A 17,172-nucleotide genomic window follows, 5' to 3' on the forward strand; every position below is an offset into this window, starting at 1 on the left:
CATCATTTACAATGTTAGCCTTAACACAGTGAAAATGATTGCAGATTTTCATTATTGTAAGTAATATAGCAATAAGCCCTTCGATACAGTCTAGTATGATTAATTGGCTTATGATACTTGATAGTGATGTTTAAAATAGTAAGCAATGCATGATATTCAAGAGTTGCTGATACTGGGTAAGCAACCTTTCCTTTAAAGAAGTGAGTTTTCTGTATATGCCATATTTGAAAATAACTTATTTGTATTAAAGTGATAAATGTAAAATTACAATTTTCAGGAGAAACATTAGAAGTGTGTGTACAGAAGAGGTAGAGTGCTTTCAGAGAACACAAAAGGGCGGAGGAAGTGAAAACCATAATATCATTGTGATAAAGCTCTATCCATGTTTCTACTTCTTATCATGGGATTCAAGCATCACAAAGTTTCCCAGGCAGGCCTTGAACTTACTCTAGCACTGTTTAGCAGGCATTGATTCTACCATCCTGCAGGCCCCCAAGTATCTGAGATAATGGGTTTGAAGCACCTGGCCATGGCTCCTTCTTTGCTTACAATTCTAGTTGGTGAAATGGAAAGTTGGATGCCTATGGCATGGTGATTGCAGAGGAGGCAACCTTCCTTGGGAAACAGGGGCCCCTGAAGGTCCTTATGGCTAAAGGGTCCTGGATGTGCCACCTCCTTTGACTCACAGCTGTACAGGCAAGACTACAGGTACAGGGGCATAGTTGGCTGTGATTGTGTTTTAGAAGCTAACAGAAGGCTTGGAGAGGCCTCTATAGGAGTAAAACACCATGTACAGGGTGGATCATCATCTAATGACAGGGTCTGGGCATGTGTCGCTATTCTCCAATGGCCAGCTCAGCACACAAGTATCAGATGCTGCTTGGTGAGAAGGGCATGCAATGCTTGTGTTGTGTTTTGATTTTGATGTTCTGTTTTTAGATTAACTTTTGACACTTTCATACATTTCACCCATGCTTCTTCAGCCATTTTTGCCTTCTGCTCCATGCACCAGCCTGTTTACTTCTCCAACTGAAGTTTTTCTTCTCACCTATAGCTTATCAACGTATGTATGGTTCAATGAGTTTAACTAGATTTTTTTTTTTTTGTTTGCTAAACATGGATGGCTTTTCAGTAGCTTTCCTAAGACGAGACCTCCACTCCCGACAACCATTAACCACCGGTGACCTCATGAGTTCCTCCTGTAAGCTTGGTAAAATTTTGAGGAGTAAAGTGTTAGACATACATTATGCAAATAAAGACAACTACAGAAGGTCCCTAAGTACCTTGGCTATGTTTATCTCCATTTTTCCCAATCTGTTTCTAACATTCTCCGTAACTGTAAGACCACACCCTCCATGATGTTTCCTGAGCCTTGGACGGATGATAGAACTCTGCCACATACAGACTAGCCCCTCATCATCACACATGGCATTTTGGCCACTCAAGGGCTCCTTCATTAACTGCTGCCACACCATAGCAAGAGGGTTCTGTGAAGAAAGCTGAGTGCAGTACTAACTCTTGGATAGAAACAGTCCTTAGAAGGCACTTTGAAAAACATAAACATTTGTGACAATATAATAGGTTCAATACTGGTAGGTTTCCTACCTGGGCCTGTGATCTCCCCAGCCAAGGGCTGGTTTTCTTGTTCCTAACAATATCACAAGGGCCTAAGGGCCCTTTCTTACACAGTTCTTCATCTCTGTGTGCTTTCTAGATATCTCACTGAAAAGATTCTGCTTTCCTTAGGTGAGGAATTGTTTGACATGACATGGCTAGAAACAATCTGAAAATCAGGTGCAGGCTTCTTAAAAATGGAGAACCTGTACTTTGAAATTCAACATAATCAAAACTCAAGTTAACAGTGACTTATTTGAAAGCAAGCCATTATTTAAATATGTGTAGATGACCTATTTGTTCCAAGACATACATAATGAAAGTCATCGTCCAGCTAGCTGAACTGGAAATTACTAAAGCCAGTTTGCCCTGCCAATTCTAACGTGTCCTTATCTCCCCCCAAAGCACCTACCTAGAAACTTGAAACAAATTCTAGGAAGTTGCTTGTCAATCTGACATCTTCCTCCACTCTTATCTGCTGCCAAAAGTGGACAAATGGTTCTTTCATATGACACTTTACACTTACCAAGGCTCCCCATTCGCCATGGCTTAAATCAAACTGTGTTTTAACTCAGCCCCCATGACTACTTCCTTCCTGGTTTTGGTGTGCAGTGTAGATTGAGCTCCAGTACAGAGCCCACATTCTTAACTAACAGAGCTATTGTACATAAATTCCCTCCCCGTGGGTCTTTCATTCCACTTGGAATAAAGCCCATACCCTTTAAGGACGTTCAATATGTTTATTCATGTTCTTTCTTCATCCCTTCCTTCTAAGTTCTTTGAATCCATTGGATGAGCCTCTCACTATCCTGCCCCTTGCAAAGCTTTCAGGTATTTTCCATTATCTTATCACTTGGCTAGTGTCCTAATGTGTTCAGGACTCAATCTTCAAACCCCTGAGCTACTTAATAAATATTGGCTAAATGAATGTGTTGTTGAAGGCAAGAATAAAGGATGTGATGTATATATACTCATAACTATGCACAGATCAATGTGTTAGTAATGCCTTGTGCTTGGAATAATGTCAGCCATAAATAAAGGTGGATTGTTTTTAGAAGCTAATTAGAGAACAGCTACAAAGTGTAAACTGGAATCAATATGTCTATTACAGTCAAAATCACTCCACTAAATTATCACCCTATGAAGAGCTCTGTTACCCAATGGAAATTTAAGTTGCTTTAAAAAAATCAATATACTTGTATGATTCATTTTGAGGATTTATTTCCAAAAGTTTTGTTTCCTTGGACAGCTGACATTTTAAACTCTTCAGATTTCTGTGAGCATTAAAGGGGATTCACTTAAAAGTCAATTATGTGTAATTACGAATTTTTGTTCTCAATACATAGTCTTTTGCAAGGGGAATGAGCCAGCCTTTTCTTTATTGTACTTAGCAGTTGACTATGCTCTGTTTTAAGAGATGATGTGCCCTACCCCAGCATTGTCTCAGCATCTGTACTGAGAGTGGCCAAGGGAAAACTTGGCAAATGATCTAGATCCTGTTGCTGAAATCAATTTACCATAACCCACTGGCTGCTGGGAAAGGACAGACAGACAGACAAGGCGAATCCACACTCAGTTTTTTTGGCTCTTAATTACCGCAGCCAGCATTACACCTCTCTCTCAGCAAAAGAAGCTGCTGAAAACTAAGTCAGTCTCTCTAGTCCCAGCCAAATAGCCACAGTTGCGGTAAAATCTCTCGGAAATCTGAAGCATCTCCAATTATCGATGCAAAACCTTAAAGTATTCTCACACAATTGCTCTTAACCTCAAGTGCATTTAAAAATGTGTCAATCGCACAATGTTATTGAAAGATAAGGAATACAACAAAGGAAGTTGATATGGCAACTGTGAAGTTGATATTCACCCTGCAAACGCTTGTCTGACTCGGGTAACCTTAATTTGGAGTTAAGCTGCCACTTACAATAGAGGCTGTATTAGGAAAACGGTAATGCTTGAATTGTAGAGTTAGGGGAGACTTCATGTGGAAGACAATGCAGCAGCTGCTTAGTGGCGATTTTCCCGTAATCAGCTCTGTGTGAGCAGCCAGCCTATGGTCCTTGCTCTTATTCGCTATATAGACTCTGTTTCGACAATAGATTCCTTTGGATTTTGAGTTGTTGGTGGGTTCATTGTTATCTTTCCCTTTTCCTGTCACTTGCCAGTACAGGAAACAGGTTTGAAGGCATAGAATATTTTGGTCTGTGGAGGAGTCTTTAGTTCTCTGTGCATTGTTTCCCCAAGATATGAAACATAATCCTTGCTTTATTCCTGACTTACAGGTTGTTATTTGTAGACCTTGTTATCGCTCCCCCTCTTCAGCTAGAGGTAAAACATGGTGGACTGTGATGTTGATTCTGTTCACTGTTCTATATGGGCTCAAGTTAGCCATGTTATATAAAATGTTTTCCTCCATCCCCCACCCCCCACACCCTGCAAATGCTCTATTCCTTCCTGTGTTCTGACCTCAGTCTGCAAGGTTTCCCAGATCCAAGAAGAACTCTGACTAAAAGGAGAACCTCCTGAAAGAAGCAGTTGTGGCCAATTAAATTGTATAGCCATGAAGGCAAGTGATTTTCTCAATCCCCAGGGAGCCCATTCAGCCCAAGAATGAGTGAATCATTGTCTCCCTGGAAAACACTGCCTCCATCTTTCCATAGAATTCAAAGTTAGGCAAAGAGGAAGAAGAGTTTTCCTCTTGTCATTAGCTGTTTGTCTCTTGACAAAATAGAGCTGAGAGCTAAGGGGCATAGAATTCTCTGCATTTCAGCATCATGATTCATTTAAGTGAGAACAGCAACCAAGGAATCAGGTACAAGGAGGACAGTGTATATTCTCATTTTTCAGCTGTCTTCTTTCCTGTCTTTTGTCCCTCTCTGTCCAAACAATATCCCACATATTAGAATATGCAGTATTAAAGCCTGATCTATAGTTAGGTAGTATAAGGTTCTGAGCAATAGGTATCAGGAAGTATCATTTTACTTCCTCCTTTAGAAAGACATTGACTGGAAAATGGAGTCTGGCTCATCCCTTTCACCTGCTGAACTTTCTGCATGCTGCGTGTTCCATCTTTGAATGGCTTCATGGGATGTAAAAATCTGACCTCAATTCAAGGGTACCTCAGATTTTCTGAGATATCTAAAGAGAAGCTCCAAGTGCCTAGTGAGAAGGTCCAGATTCAGCTCTATGAACAGGAAGCTTGTCATACTGAATGTTTTGGACCATGTGTTGTCAAGTGATCAGGGAGAAAATGATGTCACTGTCTATATGAGATTGTCAGGCTAGAATGAAATGATAATACACAGAGAGGTAGGTCTCTTCTCTGTGTCTCTGAGTGTGGTGTGGTGAATAAAGCATATCGTGTAGAAGTGTCACCCCAACTATGGTGTGTTCTCAGCAGCTGGAAAACACCACTCTCTCTTTCTCTCTCTTGCCTTCCAGATCACTACATGCAGGTTCTTGTCTGTCAACATGAGTGTGTGAGGGAACTTGCCACCCGCCCAGGCCGCCTTTCACCCATCGAGAACTTCCTTCCTTTGCATTATGACTACCTCCAGTTTGCCTACTACAGAGGTAACGTGGGGTCATCCGTGAATACCCTTGGGGTTCTCCATCATTGTATGTATCTCGTCACCATCCAGACTCCTGCTTTCTTTCATTTCTTCACCAAAGCAACACAGGCTTATGCACCTTTTCCCCCATAAAATCGGGCTACAGCTCAGAACAAGGCAGGAAGATGCTAGCCATGGAGGAAACCCAGGATTTTCTGTGTCAATGTCATAAAAGTTGCACTAGATATGCAAAATTTCTCTTTCAACCTAGGATGTTTTTTTCAATCTAATTTTTAGTAGGACTGCCCTAAGGAACCAATGCTGTTAAACATGACTTCCTGTCTGTATCCACAGCCACATTCATGTCCTTCTACCAAGTTTCTTAGATGTCCAAAACTCTATACATAAAAAAGGCAATCACAGAATTTTTATTCTCCTTTTATGTGAAGACCGTGTTATTTATACTATCCCCTGTATTATTTCTTTTATTTATTTAATACTTGCCAGATGATTTTTACTAGGTTAGATATAAGAAATTATCATCTTGGGGGCCAAATTTAAATTCTAGTAAGTGATAGTTTAACTTTAATAGAGGAGTACAGAGAGACCCTTCTGCTCTCTCATTCTTTTTGCCTGTAGACAATTGTATTAGAATTTATTTATTTTATGCATCTTCTTATTGAGGGACAGTGTGTTGTTGACAGTTGTTGATGACTGAAGTGAACTTTCAAATGGATAATACTTTACACATGTCTGTGCATATCTATATAAGATTTCTAAGGATAAATATCTGGAGGTTCATTTACTGAGTCAAACAGTTTATTCATTTGTAGTTTTGATTCATGTCACCAAATTTTCCTCCCATATGGACTGTATTTTCCACTGTTCACCATCAGAATATATTACAAAAATGTTTAGATACCCCACAGTCTCCTAGGTAGAGGTTAGCAATCCAAAATAGCTTCAGTTTCCTTTTTTTATTGAAGAGGAGATGTTGAATATCCCCTCATATACTTAAAAGCCATTAATAGTATTCAGATCACCTATTTCACTATGACGTCTACAGCTTCACTTTGTAGAGAAGTGACTGGCTGCTTGACCAGTCACGATTTCTTGGCTCAATGCACTTCTTGTATTTTATCCCTGTCTTCAGCATCAGTGTCTTTTATCAGGCCATCCACAAAGAAATATTTTTTTCTTTAAAGTAATGACAATGATGATGATAATGATGATGATGATGACCAACATTTGTAAATTACTTTGGCAAACTTTCTCCTTTTTCAAGAGTAAAGTGTTACTCACTGTTCTGGTACTATGACAGTGATAACTCATGTTTACATTATGACCAATGAATGCAAAGTAGGTAAGTCAGCTGCTTATTACCATCATCTTATTAGAAACCCATGCTTGGAATGTTTACATAGGCCATACAGTATCAAAACAAATCCCAGTTAATACACACACTTTTGCTGTAGCGTTTTTTCCTGGAATTACCAATAAGCATTATCTAACAGAGGTTTTTAGAAGATTTCTGCAAAGTAGCAGCACCAGAGCAAACAAAAGGATCTCCCATCTAAGTACCCCGAAATCATGTCTGACCTGTGTAAATGCTTCTGGCCTTTTTGCTCAACCTTAGTTTATCACCCATTTATTGTGATCAATACTGACATCTGGAGACACATTGAAGTCTCCCTCTGAAATCATCTGGGCAGATCTGGCTGATTCAAATGTGGCAACACCTTGTTTCCCCAGTTGGTGAGTATGTGAAAGCCTTGGAGTGTGCCAAAGCCTACCTGATGCTCCATCCAGACGACGTGGATGTCCTGGACAATGTAGACTTCTATGAGGGTCTGCTGGATGACAGCATCGACCCAGCCTCCATTGAGGCCCGAGAGGTGAGAGAAATCTCTTTAAACTGCACTGTTTCAGGGAGAACTGATCAAAAACAGCAATAATGACCAAAACCAGCACCGTCCTTAAGGACACAAAGAGTTTAATGGCTGTTCCAGATCGTAATTCTTTCAGATTTTATCCATGCCAGGAAACACATACTTCTCATAGGCACTATCTTGCGACCAAACTGTTGCCAAGGGTTTTGCAACTCTGATCTTTATGTTAGCTCGGTGACTATTACAATGAAGAGTTCCACTTGCTCGTCTATCACGTTTCTTAGTTGGTACATAAACATGAATTCTATTTCTTCCTAGGATTTAACGGCATTTGTCAAACGTCATAAACTTGAAGCTGAACTGATCAAGTCAGCTGCAGAGGGCCTGGGATTTTCATATGCTGAACCGGTAAGAATAAAATGAGAAGATGAACTGTTCTTTAAAATATATTTAAAAATAATTTATTTAATTTTGCTTTATGTGCCTTGATGCGTGGGTGCCTGATCTCTTGAAACTGAAGTTATAGACAGCCATGAGCTGCCATATGGTGCTGGGAATTGAACCCAGGCCCTTTGGAAGAGCACACAGTGCTCTTAGCCATTAAAAGAAAGGAAAGGGGGTTACAATAGGGATATAAAGTGAATAAATATATTTTAAAAATTAAAAATAAACATGAAAATGTGAAAAAAATAATAAAGCTAACATTTAAAATATCTTCTTGGTGGTATTTAAGTATTAATGCCCTACCCACATTTGTTGAGGAGTCTGATAAACTCTCTAAATTAGTAACCAATTGAAAGTTGCAATTACTTTATACAGGTGATGAATTTTAAACCCTTTAATAGAGTCTCATGGTGCTGAGGTCCAAAGCCCGAAGCAAATATTTTGTGCATGACTCATTTGTCTCAGTATTGGTTTAGTTTTCTAATGTTCATAGGTAAATTTTCATATTTTTAATGCATGCCATCCTTTAGACACATCTTCAGAAGGCACTTTCTGAGTCATGTGTCAGCCTCTGCCCTGCCCTTTCTCTGCTTCCTGTATTGTCCTCTGCTCAGCTGGTGACAACAGCGCCCTTTGCAGACCTATCTGTGCTGTAGATAATTGCAAGTTCTTGTTTTTATTTAATGAGACACTTACCTGATTCTTTATGTTGTTAAGGATTTAAAGTATTTTGGCTACATAGATAGACTTAATATATGATGAATTCTTTTCATGTTTCAATTATTTCTGATTTCTCTCAAACATACACAGTCCAGGGAGCATTTTTATTAAACTATTACCTCCAAATAAATCCCAAGAATGAACTGACTTTGTATAAAAAATATGGGGTCTGGAAGTTCTTGAAACTTAACTTCTTTTCTAAAGAAAGTATTTCTAATACCTTCATTGTTTCTAGTAATACAGGAAAGTACCACATTAGCAACCTTACAAAAGGAAAAGCATCTGCACTCTGCATATATATTAAGTTCCAAGTTTTATATTATTGCTATTTTAACTGCCATTTTCTGATAATATATTAATATTTCCTTTTCACTTAGTATTATTCTTTTATCTTTGAATTACCTAGGTATATATTTTTCTACATATCTATTGATTACTGAATATTTTATATGATATTCATGTTAATATGTTGATGAAATCATTAATTATAGCATAATTTTAGTTTGTTCTTAATTATGGCTTATTGGCAGCAGAACACTTTTAAAATTAGGTTATATTTAAAGTAATATTTCTGGTATAATACATATATTTGTTCCTACTTAGTATTTTGAAGAATTGTGTTTTCCCAAGAGATCCCAAAATATAATACCTTCTTTGTGGTTCTGTACAGATAATTAATTCATCTTGATTTCTTTGTAAAGTTTTATTCATGATTCACAAAGCACTTGTACTGAAGGATCTTTGAAGCTCTTTCTGTTACCAAATTCCACGTTTCTATTCAGAACCAGAGGACTAAGCACATAACTAATTCCATACAATCTTTTGATGTATCCATAGTGCCTTTGGCAAAATTGCATTAGCCTTCTCTTTGTCAATACACAATATAAGTTTCTGAATATTTCAGCTCTTCGAGGTATTTTATTAGGAGTATTTAAAAATGTTTATTCCTATACATGGCATTTTGGTAATAATTATATACCATTTCTCCAACTGTAAACAGAATTACTGGGTCAGCTATGGAGAACGGCAGGATGAGAACCGGTGAGTCCTCCATTTGCAAAGCAGACCTCAGTGAGATGACATGCTCAGGGTGGGAGATGGCAGCCCGACTCCAGGAGACTAGAGAAAGCTAAGGAATTCTCACCTTCCAGCTGCATGTATCCTGGCCCCAGCTCTTTCACTCACCACTGTATGGTTTTGAGGAATTACTTTTCTCTTGTGTATGAAGATTCTCTCTTTAAACAAAGAAGTTATCCCAAGAGTTCTCAAAATGCTAACTTCCTGTGATTACTAAGTACACAAAGCTGGAGGCTGTTCTTATTGACAAATCTTATAAAATTGGCTTTTAAATATGGTTTTTGTTCTTGAGATTTTCATACAACACAGTTGGATTATATGTAAAATCTGCCTGATGATGGTAAATTCCCTTACTATGTTCATTTGAGATCAAGGCCAGAAAAGTTTCTATCTAGTAAACTATGTGCTGTTACCAAGCAAGTTAAAACTAAGAGAGCCAATTTTTAATAAAATTGATGTCAACTCATCTGTTTTTAAATAACTCAGGTTTATCCCATATTTGAGTTGCCTGTGTGGGATCACACAGTTCAGTCAAGCTCTTCTCAAATGGAGAAAGACCAAGTCAATGCAAAGGCCCCCAGACAATGGAGGGCATTGGCTTATGGTTTTGCCACAAAAGATTGGAAGATTCAGTTCTTAGAATCTTGCAGTAAATAAGCCATTGGGTGACACAGTATGACTGAGAGAATCAAGGGTATTTAGGAGTGTTTGGACATGCTACGTCTTTATAGATTGGAAGGCCATCTACTATCACTGGTGCATCTGCAAAGCTTGACACAAACTGTGACTTTCCTCTCAGGATAGTAGAGAACAAACTATTACATTCAAACATGATTTACCTCCAGTGGAGGTTATTCAATGATGTAGTCCATGTTCACGAAATAGTACAACATGAAGAATTATAAAGTTGCACACAATCATTTTTTTCTGTTTTCTGAGACAATGGACTGATATGAAGGAAGTGGATCTAATTGTAATAAAAGTTGCAAGAAAAGACTTAATGGAAAATGTAACATTTGGAGGAAGCTGAGACACCCACACAAAGGCAAGGCATGAAATTTGATTTAGAAAGATGGGTGAATGGTATGCAATTCAGAATCGAAGCCCATGTGAATACAGTATTCTTTGCCTTGGGAAATTTTTATTGAATGAGAAATTTCAGTCTCACTTTCTTTAAATGGACAGAGTCCCTTCAGGAGTGAATGTGGATGGGGCAGAAGTTCATGGATTGACAATGGGAAAGAAGTCACCACCCCAGATAGGTCGAGAACTACGGGAAGGTAAGCACCTGCAAGCTTTTATCTCTGTAAGGGAAGAGGGTGAGGTGGGGAAATTCTTCAAGAAATTCAGGTCGAACCCATTTCTATGTAAAATTAAGACTATGTCTGCTAATGTCTGAAATCAATTTTCAAACACAAGAATGCCTCAGCTCTCTACGTCATTGAGAAAGTGTTTCCAAATACTCCTTCCATTGTTTGAATAAGACGGGGACCTTGTAGTATTCCCCATTCTCAGCTGAATACTGGAGGGATAGAGAGATCACTAGACAGATTTCTTTTGCCCAGCCAGTGAGTGATTGCTAGATAGTGTGGGAGAGTCTGCATATCCAAGGACCTTGGAGAAGACATAGGTCATGTGGCATCTTAGGATAATTCATCTATGATGCTTAAATAACATAGATTTGACTGGGGCTTTGAATAAAAAATAAATTTTATTTTTAAAATATGTATGAAATGGCAGAAATTTGATGTTTGAGCTTGTGCGTGCTATGTCGGTTGCCTAAAACTGATCTACAGCATCAGCCTAAAGATATTTCAGAGTGATTTATAGGGGTGTAGAGAGAGCAGGGCTAGTGGATAAAACAAGTGGGACACAGGCATAGAGAATAGAACAGAATGCTGTAAGCCTGGTCACAGAAGAATAGAATTAGAGGAATTGAGATTACTGCCCCGAGACATTTTTTACTTAGACAATATTATTCTAATAATACACTGTTAACAAGAGTGCCATTGACAGTATTAGCAGTACTTCTTAATGCCTATCTTTTTGAAGCAAACTCATGTAGCCTTCATTTTCATAATAACAGTCTTTCACAAGAGGCCAATTAGTCTCTTCTCCAATGTCTCACAATACGTGACATCAGGCAAGCGCTTGAACCTGATGACCACATTTTCTTCCTACCTACTGCATTGATTTTTCATAATTATACCTAAAGTATAGCATATAGTATAAGCCATATGGACAAAATACAGGTATAAGTATATACAAGGATTAGTCCCTGGACCGACACTATCTTAAGGATATAAGAATCTAAAAGTGCTCAAAACCCTGAGATAAAAATATCATGATACAACAGAACAACTATTCAGCTTCCAGCATCCCTTACATAACCCCAAAACTACTGATTCCTAATATAATACGCTATACACATATTTCACATGCTATAGTATATTCTCTAGGGAACAAGAACAAGAAAACATGGATGTGTTTTATTAGATGCGGACACAATTTTGTTTTAGCTGTTTCAGTTTGAAGTTTTGTTGTACCTGCAAATGTGGAACTACATATATTCAGCCTTAGCTGTAAGATAAGAGACCAAAGCCCACTGAGTCTTCTGGCTGTCCCCAGGATATCTGCTTAGCACCTTTCTCACTGCTCTGAAACTTCTGGCTCTCTCTGGTCATGGGTTTCCCAGCCCTTTCCTTCCCGTACTTCCATTAAGTTGGTTGGAAACAGTAAACAGGATGATAGGTTCACCTGCTCTGACCTAGACTTCAGTGTGTAGCCCCAGGACCCAAAACTCGAAAGCTTAGTCCGCCAGAGTTCATGTTCCTTTTGAAGGTGAGAAGCCACCCAGAAAGTAAACGCCAACGTACCAGTAGTTTGATGAAAACGTTGTGGAAATTCCAGGGCACTTGCCAGATTTCAAAGCTTTGTTTTCTCTTCTCAGCTACCGGGGAATCCAATGTCTGGTAACTAAGGTTAGCAGGAAGGGTGGAGGGGGACATCTTTGCAATGATTGTTTGGTTATCCAAAGCTACCATTTCAGGTAATCTGCCAACATGAAATATAAATGAGAATCCACCCCCTTTGTACTCTACTGTTTCAGTAAAGACAATTTCTGTGAAAAGATGCATGGAGTTCACACCACCACCACCACTAAGAAGCATCCAGGGGCCACCGACAGGACGTCGTCGATTCTGTCCTGGTGTTCTGTGCCTGCAGACAGCATCATATCCCAAAGGCTTAGGGCTTGTCCCCACTTCCCTTTTCAGATGACAAAATCCACAGTTGGCAGTCATCTATGCTGATTGTTCTCTATTGTAACCATGTACAAATGACCCCCCCCCAAGATCCTTTCAGGATTTTATAAATCTGACAGTTACGATCAGAGAATGCTTAATAGTTTTCTGTAAATGATGCAACACAGAATGCAAATGAACAAGCCAGTGAGGTGTACACAGGGCAAGGTATAAGTTAACGAGGGCATAGATCCCCCCTGTACCCTCTGCATTGCTACCCTCCCAGCATCTCCACTGCAAGCTGATAGAACCTGGTGCTTAAGCCTTCTACAGAGCCTGATTCCACCTCCTCCATTGCCCAGTGTAGCCTGTTATCCTCTGTTCATTGTTCCTTCCGGGACTAGACCCATTCTGAGTCTATACAAGGGAAACACCACAAGGAAGTTCATTAGCATAAAGCATGAGCTTTACGAAGACAATAAATAATAAAACATACTTCAGTTATTTGGGAGACAAGTGTTTTATGAGTTGAACTAGGAACTTCTAACAAATTATAAATACATTTCCTATTACGCCACAACTGCAGTGCCCCGAGATACTTGAATAGAATCCAAATTGAGAATAGTGGTAAGCTATAAAATTACTAGTCCCAGAACACTCTAGTGGCTTGGCAGAAAGCAGAGGCCAAAGGGGCAAGATGGGAGGCACATGCCATAAAAATACAGAATTTGTCATCTATTCGAATTCCTGTTAAATAATATTTATACAGGACAGCTCTTTGGTACCAAGAGGACGGTGACTGGGGGCCACCTCTGATACTAACCCCATGTAAGAAACACTCATGAAGATTTGCTGAAGACACCTCTGTTACCTACTCATTCTTTTAACACCCATTTTCCAAAGACCATACTCACTAGTGACTCCAGAGCGACTGGCAAATGACAAAAAGAATGTTGCACTTGGATTCTGAAGGCTTGACTGCAAGATGTATTCTGATAGGAGGGACACTATAAAATGTCACTCCTTAATTCCTATATGCCTGGAAATCATCATCAGTGAAGGAAGGGTTATGAGCTTGCACCCTGCCTCATGTCTGGTGACATGTGATATTTATGAGAATATCATAGCTCTTGCCATGACCCACAAGCAGGGAGCACAAGGGTACACTTCCCTACAAGATCTTTGTTTCGTCGTGGGAGCCTGAGCCAGGCCCATACTTTATGAATGAGAGAAGAATTAAGCTGGTTAACTGGATCTCCCTGCACAGTGGTTAAAAGTTGGCTGCAGCCATCAAACCAGGCCCCAGGAACCACGACCAATTGGACTACATTTATATTACAATTTTCACATCTTCCTCTGGTGTGCTACTGGATGTCATCTTTGGACTGATTGCATCCTTGTTAATGCCAGGGTTTCTTCCCTCTCTCCTCTCTCATTTGTTTTCTAAGTGGAATAAATTTTTGTTCAAAATTATAAACATTTTTGTGGTAATTATATTAGCTCGGGAAAGGCATATTTCAAATACCATATTTTCAATCTCTTCAATTCCACATACTTAAGATTTTATGTGACCCCGTGCCTCTATGTGGTGTTTGAATATTACTTGTTGCAGGACTTGTAAATGCTGCCATTTTTTTATATACTAAATGTACTCCATCAAGGAAATCTTAACAACATCAATGCCAGAATCTAGTACAGTGTTCTAATTACAACTAACTAATTCAATAGTAAGGATAATAGCCACAGACATTTATACAGAATGTGGTTGGTAACGTTATTTTATAAATGTTTTGGCATTGTAATGTTAAAATTCATACTTTAAGAAATTTTACTATATTCAAGTAAATTACTTCAAGGTAGAAACTCACTAAGGTCTCTGTTCTGTTTCTATTTTAATTTTTTTTTTTTTTGGCAAATGTTTTTTTCATACATCTACTGTTATCCTGCCCTTCTTGCTCAAAAAGTATTTTTTTGTAATGTATAAGTTTCTGAGTTTGAAGGTATCTACCTCAATTTCTAATTTTTATATTAAAATCCATTTTTAATGAAGATGTCAATTAATTCCTTTATCATGTAAATCTATTTTACTTTTTAAAATTTTTTTAGATATTCTGTATTTACATTTGAGATACTATCCCTTTACTCTGCCCTGCTCCCATCCCCCCTCTCCTCCAGTTGCCTTCACAAAGGTGCACTTCCTTCTGATCCTCCTCTCCACCCATTGCCTTGGCCTTCCGCTACCTTGGGAAAACATGCCTACTCTGGAACAAATGTCTCTTCTTCCTTGATGCCAGACACTGCCATCTTCAGCTACATAGCAACTGGATCAATAGGTCTCTCAAAGTGGGCACAAATGTTGGTGTTTTACTCCATGGGGGTTTTGTAGGGTTTAGTTGGTTGATAATGTTGTTATCTTCCCATTAGGTTGCAACCCCTTTCAGCTCCTTATGTCCTTTCTTTAACAACCTCTTTGAAATCCCCAAGTTCAGACCGATGGTTAGCTGCAAGCATGCTCAGCTGTATCTATATGACTCTAGCATAATCCCTTAGGGGGCATCTCTGTTTCCTGCCAATAAGTACTTTTTGGGACCAGCTATAGTGCTTGGATTTGGTGACTGCATATGTGGTGGATCCCCAGGTGAGGCACTTCTGAGAGACCTTGTTTTCAATCCCTGTTCCTCTATTTGACTTTGATTTCCTCCAATGAGAGTTTTGTTCTTCTTTCTAAGAAAGACTAAGGCATCCCCATTTTCTCTTTCCTTCTTTTTGAGATTTATAATGTCTGTGAATTGTTTCTTGGATATTGGGTATTCAGAGCTTTCTGGGGTTAGTATCGCTTCTCAGTGAGTGCATACCATGTGTGTTCTTTTCTGACTGGGTTTCCTCACTCAGGATGATAGTCTCTAGTTCCACCTGTTTGCCTAAGAATTTCATGAAGTCATTGTTTCTAATAGCTGAGTAGTACTTCATTGTGTAAATGCACCACACTTACTGTATCCATTCATCTGTTGATGGACATCTGGGTTCTTTCCAGCTTCTGGCTATTATAAATAAGGCTTCTATAAACATGGTGGTGCATGTGTCCTTGTTATATGTTGGATCATCTTTGGGGTATATGCCCAGGTATAGAATAGCTGGGTTTTCAGGTAGTAATATGTTCAACTTTCTGAGAAACCACCAGACAGATTTCCAGAGTGGTTGTAAGATTTCCAGCTTACAACCCCACCAACAGTGGTGGAGTATTCCTCTTTCTCCACACCCTCACCAGCATCTGCTGTCACCTGAGATTATTTTACCTTAGCCATTCTAACTGGTATGAGGTGGACTCTCAGGGTTGTTTTGATTTGCATTTCTCTGATGACAAGGGATGTTGAGCATTCATTTAAGTGCTTCTCAGCCATTCAATATTCCTCAGCTAAGAATTCTTTGTTTAGCTCTGTATCCCATTTTAAAATAGGATTATTTGATTCTCTATAGTCTATCTTCCTCAGATCTTTGTATATATTAAATAATAGCCCTCTGTCACATGTAGAATTGGTAAAGATCCTTTCCCAATCTGTAGGCTGCCATTTTGTCTTCTTAACAGTGTCCTGAGCCTTACAGAAGCTTTGCAATTTCATGAGGTCCCATTTGTCAATTCTTGATCTTAGAGCATAAGACATTAGTGTAGGTGGGTCCTGACTCTTGACGGCAGTATCCTGGCCCTCTCCCAGGGATGGAAAGGACCAGCCCTCAGAGTGAACCACTGTATCTGTCCTGCAGGAGCTCCAGGCTATCCCTCCAGGAACAGCCTAAAGTGTGTGTGGCGAGCTCCCTGTGGTCTCAGGCAGAAGAGCACTTGCAAGGCTATTTCGGGGTCTCAGCCAACTGTGGTTGGGTCCTGAGTCTTGATGGCAATCACTGGGCTCCCTTGCTGGGCCAGAGAGGACCCCGATCCCACAGTTCACCTCCCTGTCTGCTCAGGAGATCACCAGGGTTCTCTCCCCAGAAAGTCAGTGAGGGTATGTGACAGGCTTAGGGCTTACCGTGGGCTCAGGTGGGAGAGCGCTTGCAAGGCTTCTCTGCCGGCTCAGCCGTGTGCAGGCAGGTACTGAGTCTTCTGTATCAGGCTTTAAAATATACAGAATCCTTCCGCTTAGGATGGAAAGCATTCCTGCAGCTCTTCCAAGCAACAAGGGACCTGTGTTCAATTTCTAATTCTTATTAGGTACATAGATTGGAACATCTTTTCCAAACTATATGAAAAAGTCCCATGAAAGGGCAGTTGTTATTTTTGTTTTATCTAGTTTCATCTGCTTACGACAATGGCCATTTATTATCTCATCATTTCTGTGGTCAAAATCTGCTGACAGCATAGATATGGCCAAGAATTCATGGTCTCCCACAAAGTTTATCCCAATATCTGAGTTGAGGCTTGGCTGGTATCTTAGTTAGGGTTTATCTTGCGGCCATAAAACACCATGACTAAAGGCGACTTGTGAAGAAACAGCTTTATTTCAGCTTGTAGTTTCATATCACATTCCACAGTGCATCATGGAAGGGTAATGGGGCAGAGACCAATAACAGAACGTGGGATCTCTGCCATCATCGGGGCCAGCAGAGTAATGATCCTCAAGAGCCAAGAAGGCAGGCAGTTCC

The 17,172-nt window shown here is 39.5% G+C and overlaps 1 protein-coding gene across 1 annotated transcript in view; it reads left to right on the top strand.

Moving 5' to 3' along the window:
* P3H2 (prolyl 3-hydroxylase 2) overlaps positions 1-17,172 on the top strand; it is a 143,607-nt gene that overhangs the window by 111,219 nt on the left and 15,216 nt on the right. Inside the window, exons 4-8 of the mRNA XM_080919567.1 lie at positions 5,053-5,184; positions 6,915-7,057; positions 7,370-7,459; positions 9,216-9,256; positions 10,478-10,572. Of these exons, the coding sequence (XP_080775693.1) occupies positions 5,053-5,184; positions 6,915-7,057; positions 7,370-7,459; positions 9,216-9,256; positions 10,478-10,572 (501 nt within the window). The remainder of the gene's footprint in view (positions 1-5,052; positions 5,185-6,914; positions 7,058-7,369; positions 7,460-9,215; positions 9,257-10,477; positions 10,573-17,172) is intronic.

This window comes from Micromys minutus (assembly GCF_963924665.1).
Source record: "Micromys minutus genome assembly, chromosome: 7".
Taxonomy (NCBI): Eukaryota; Metazoa; Chordata; class Mammalia; order Rodentia; family Muridae; genus Micromys; species Micromys minutus.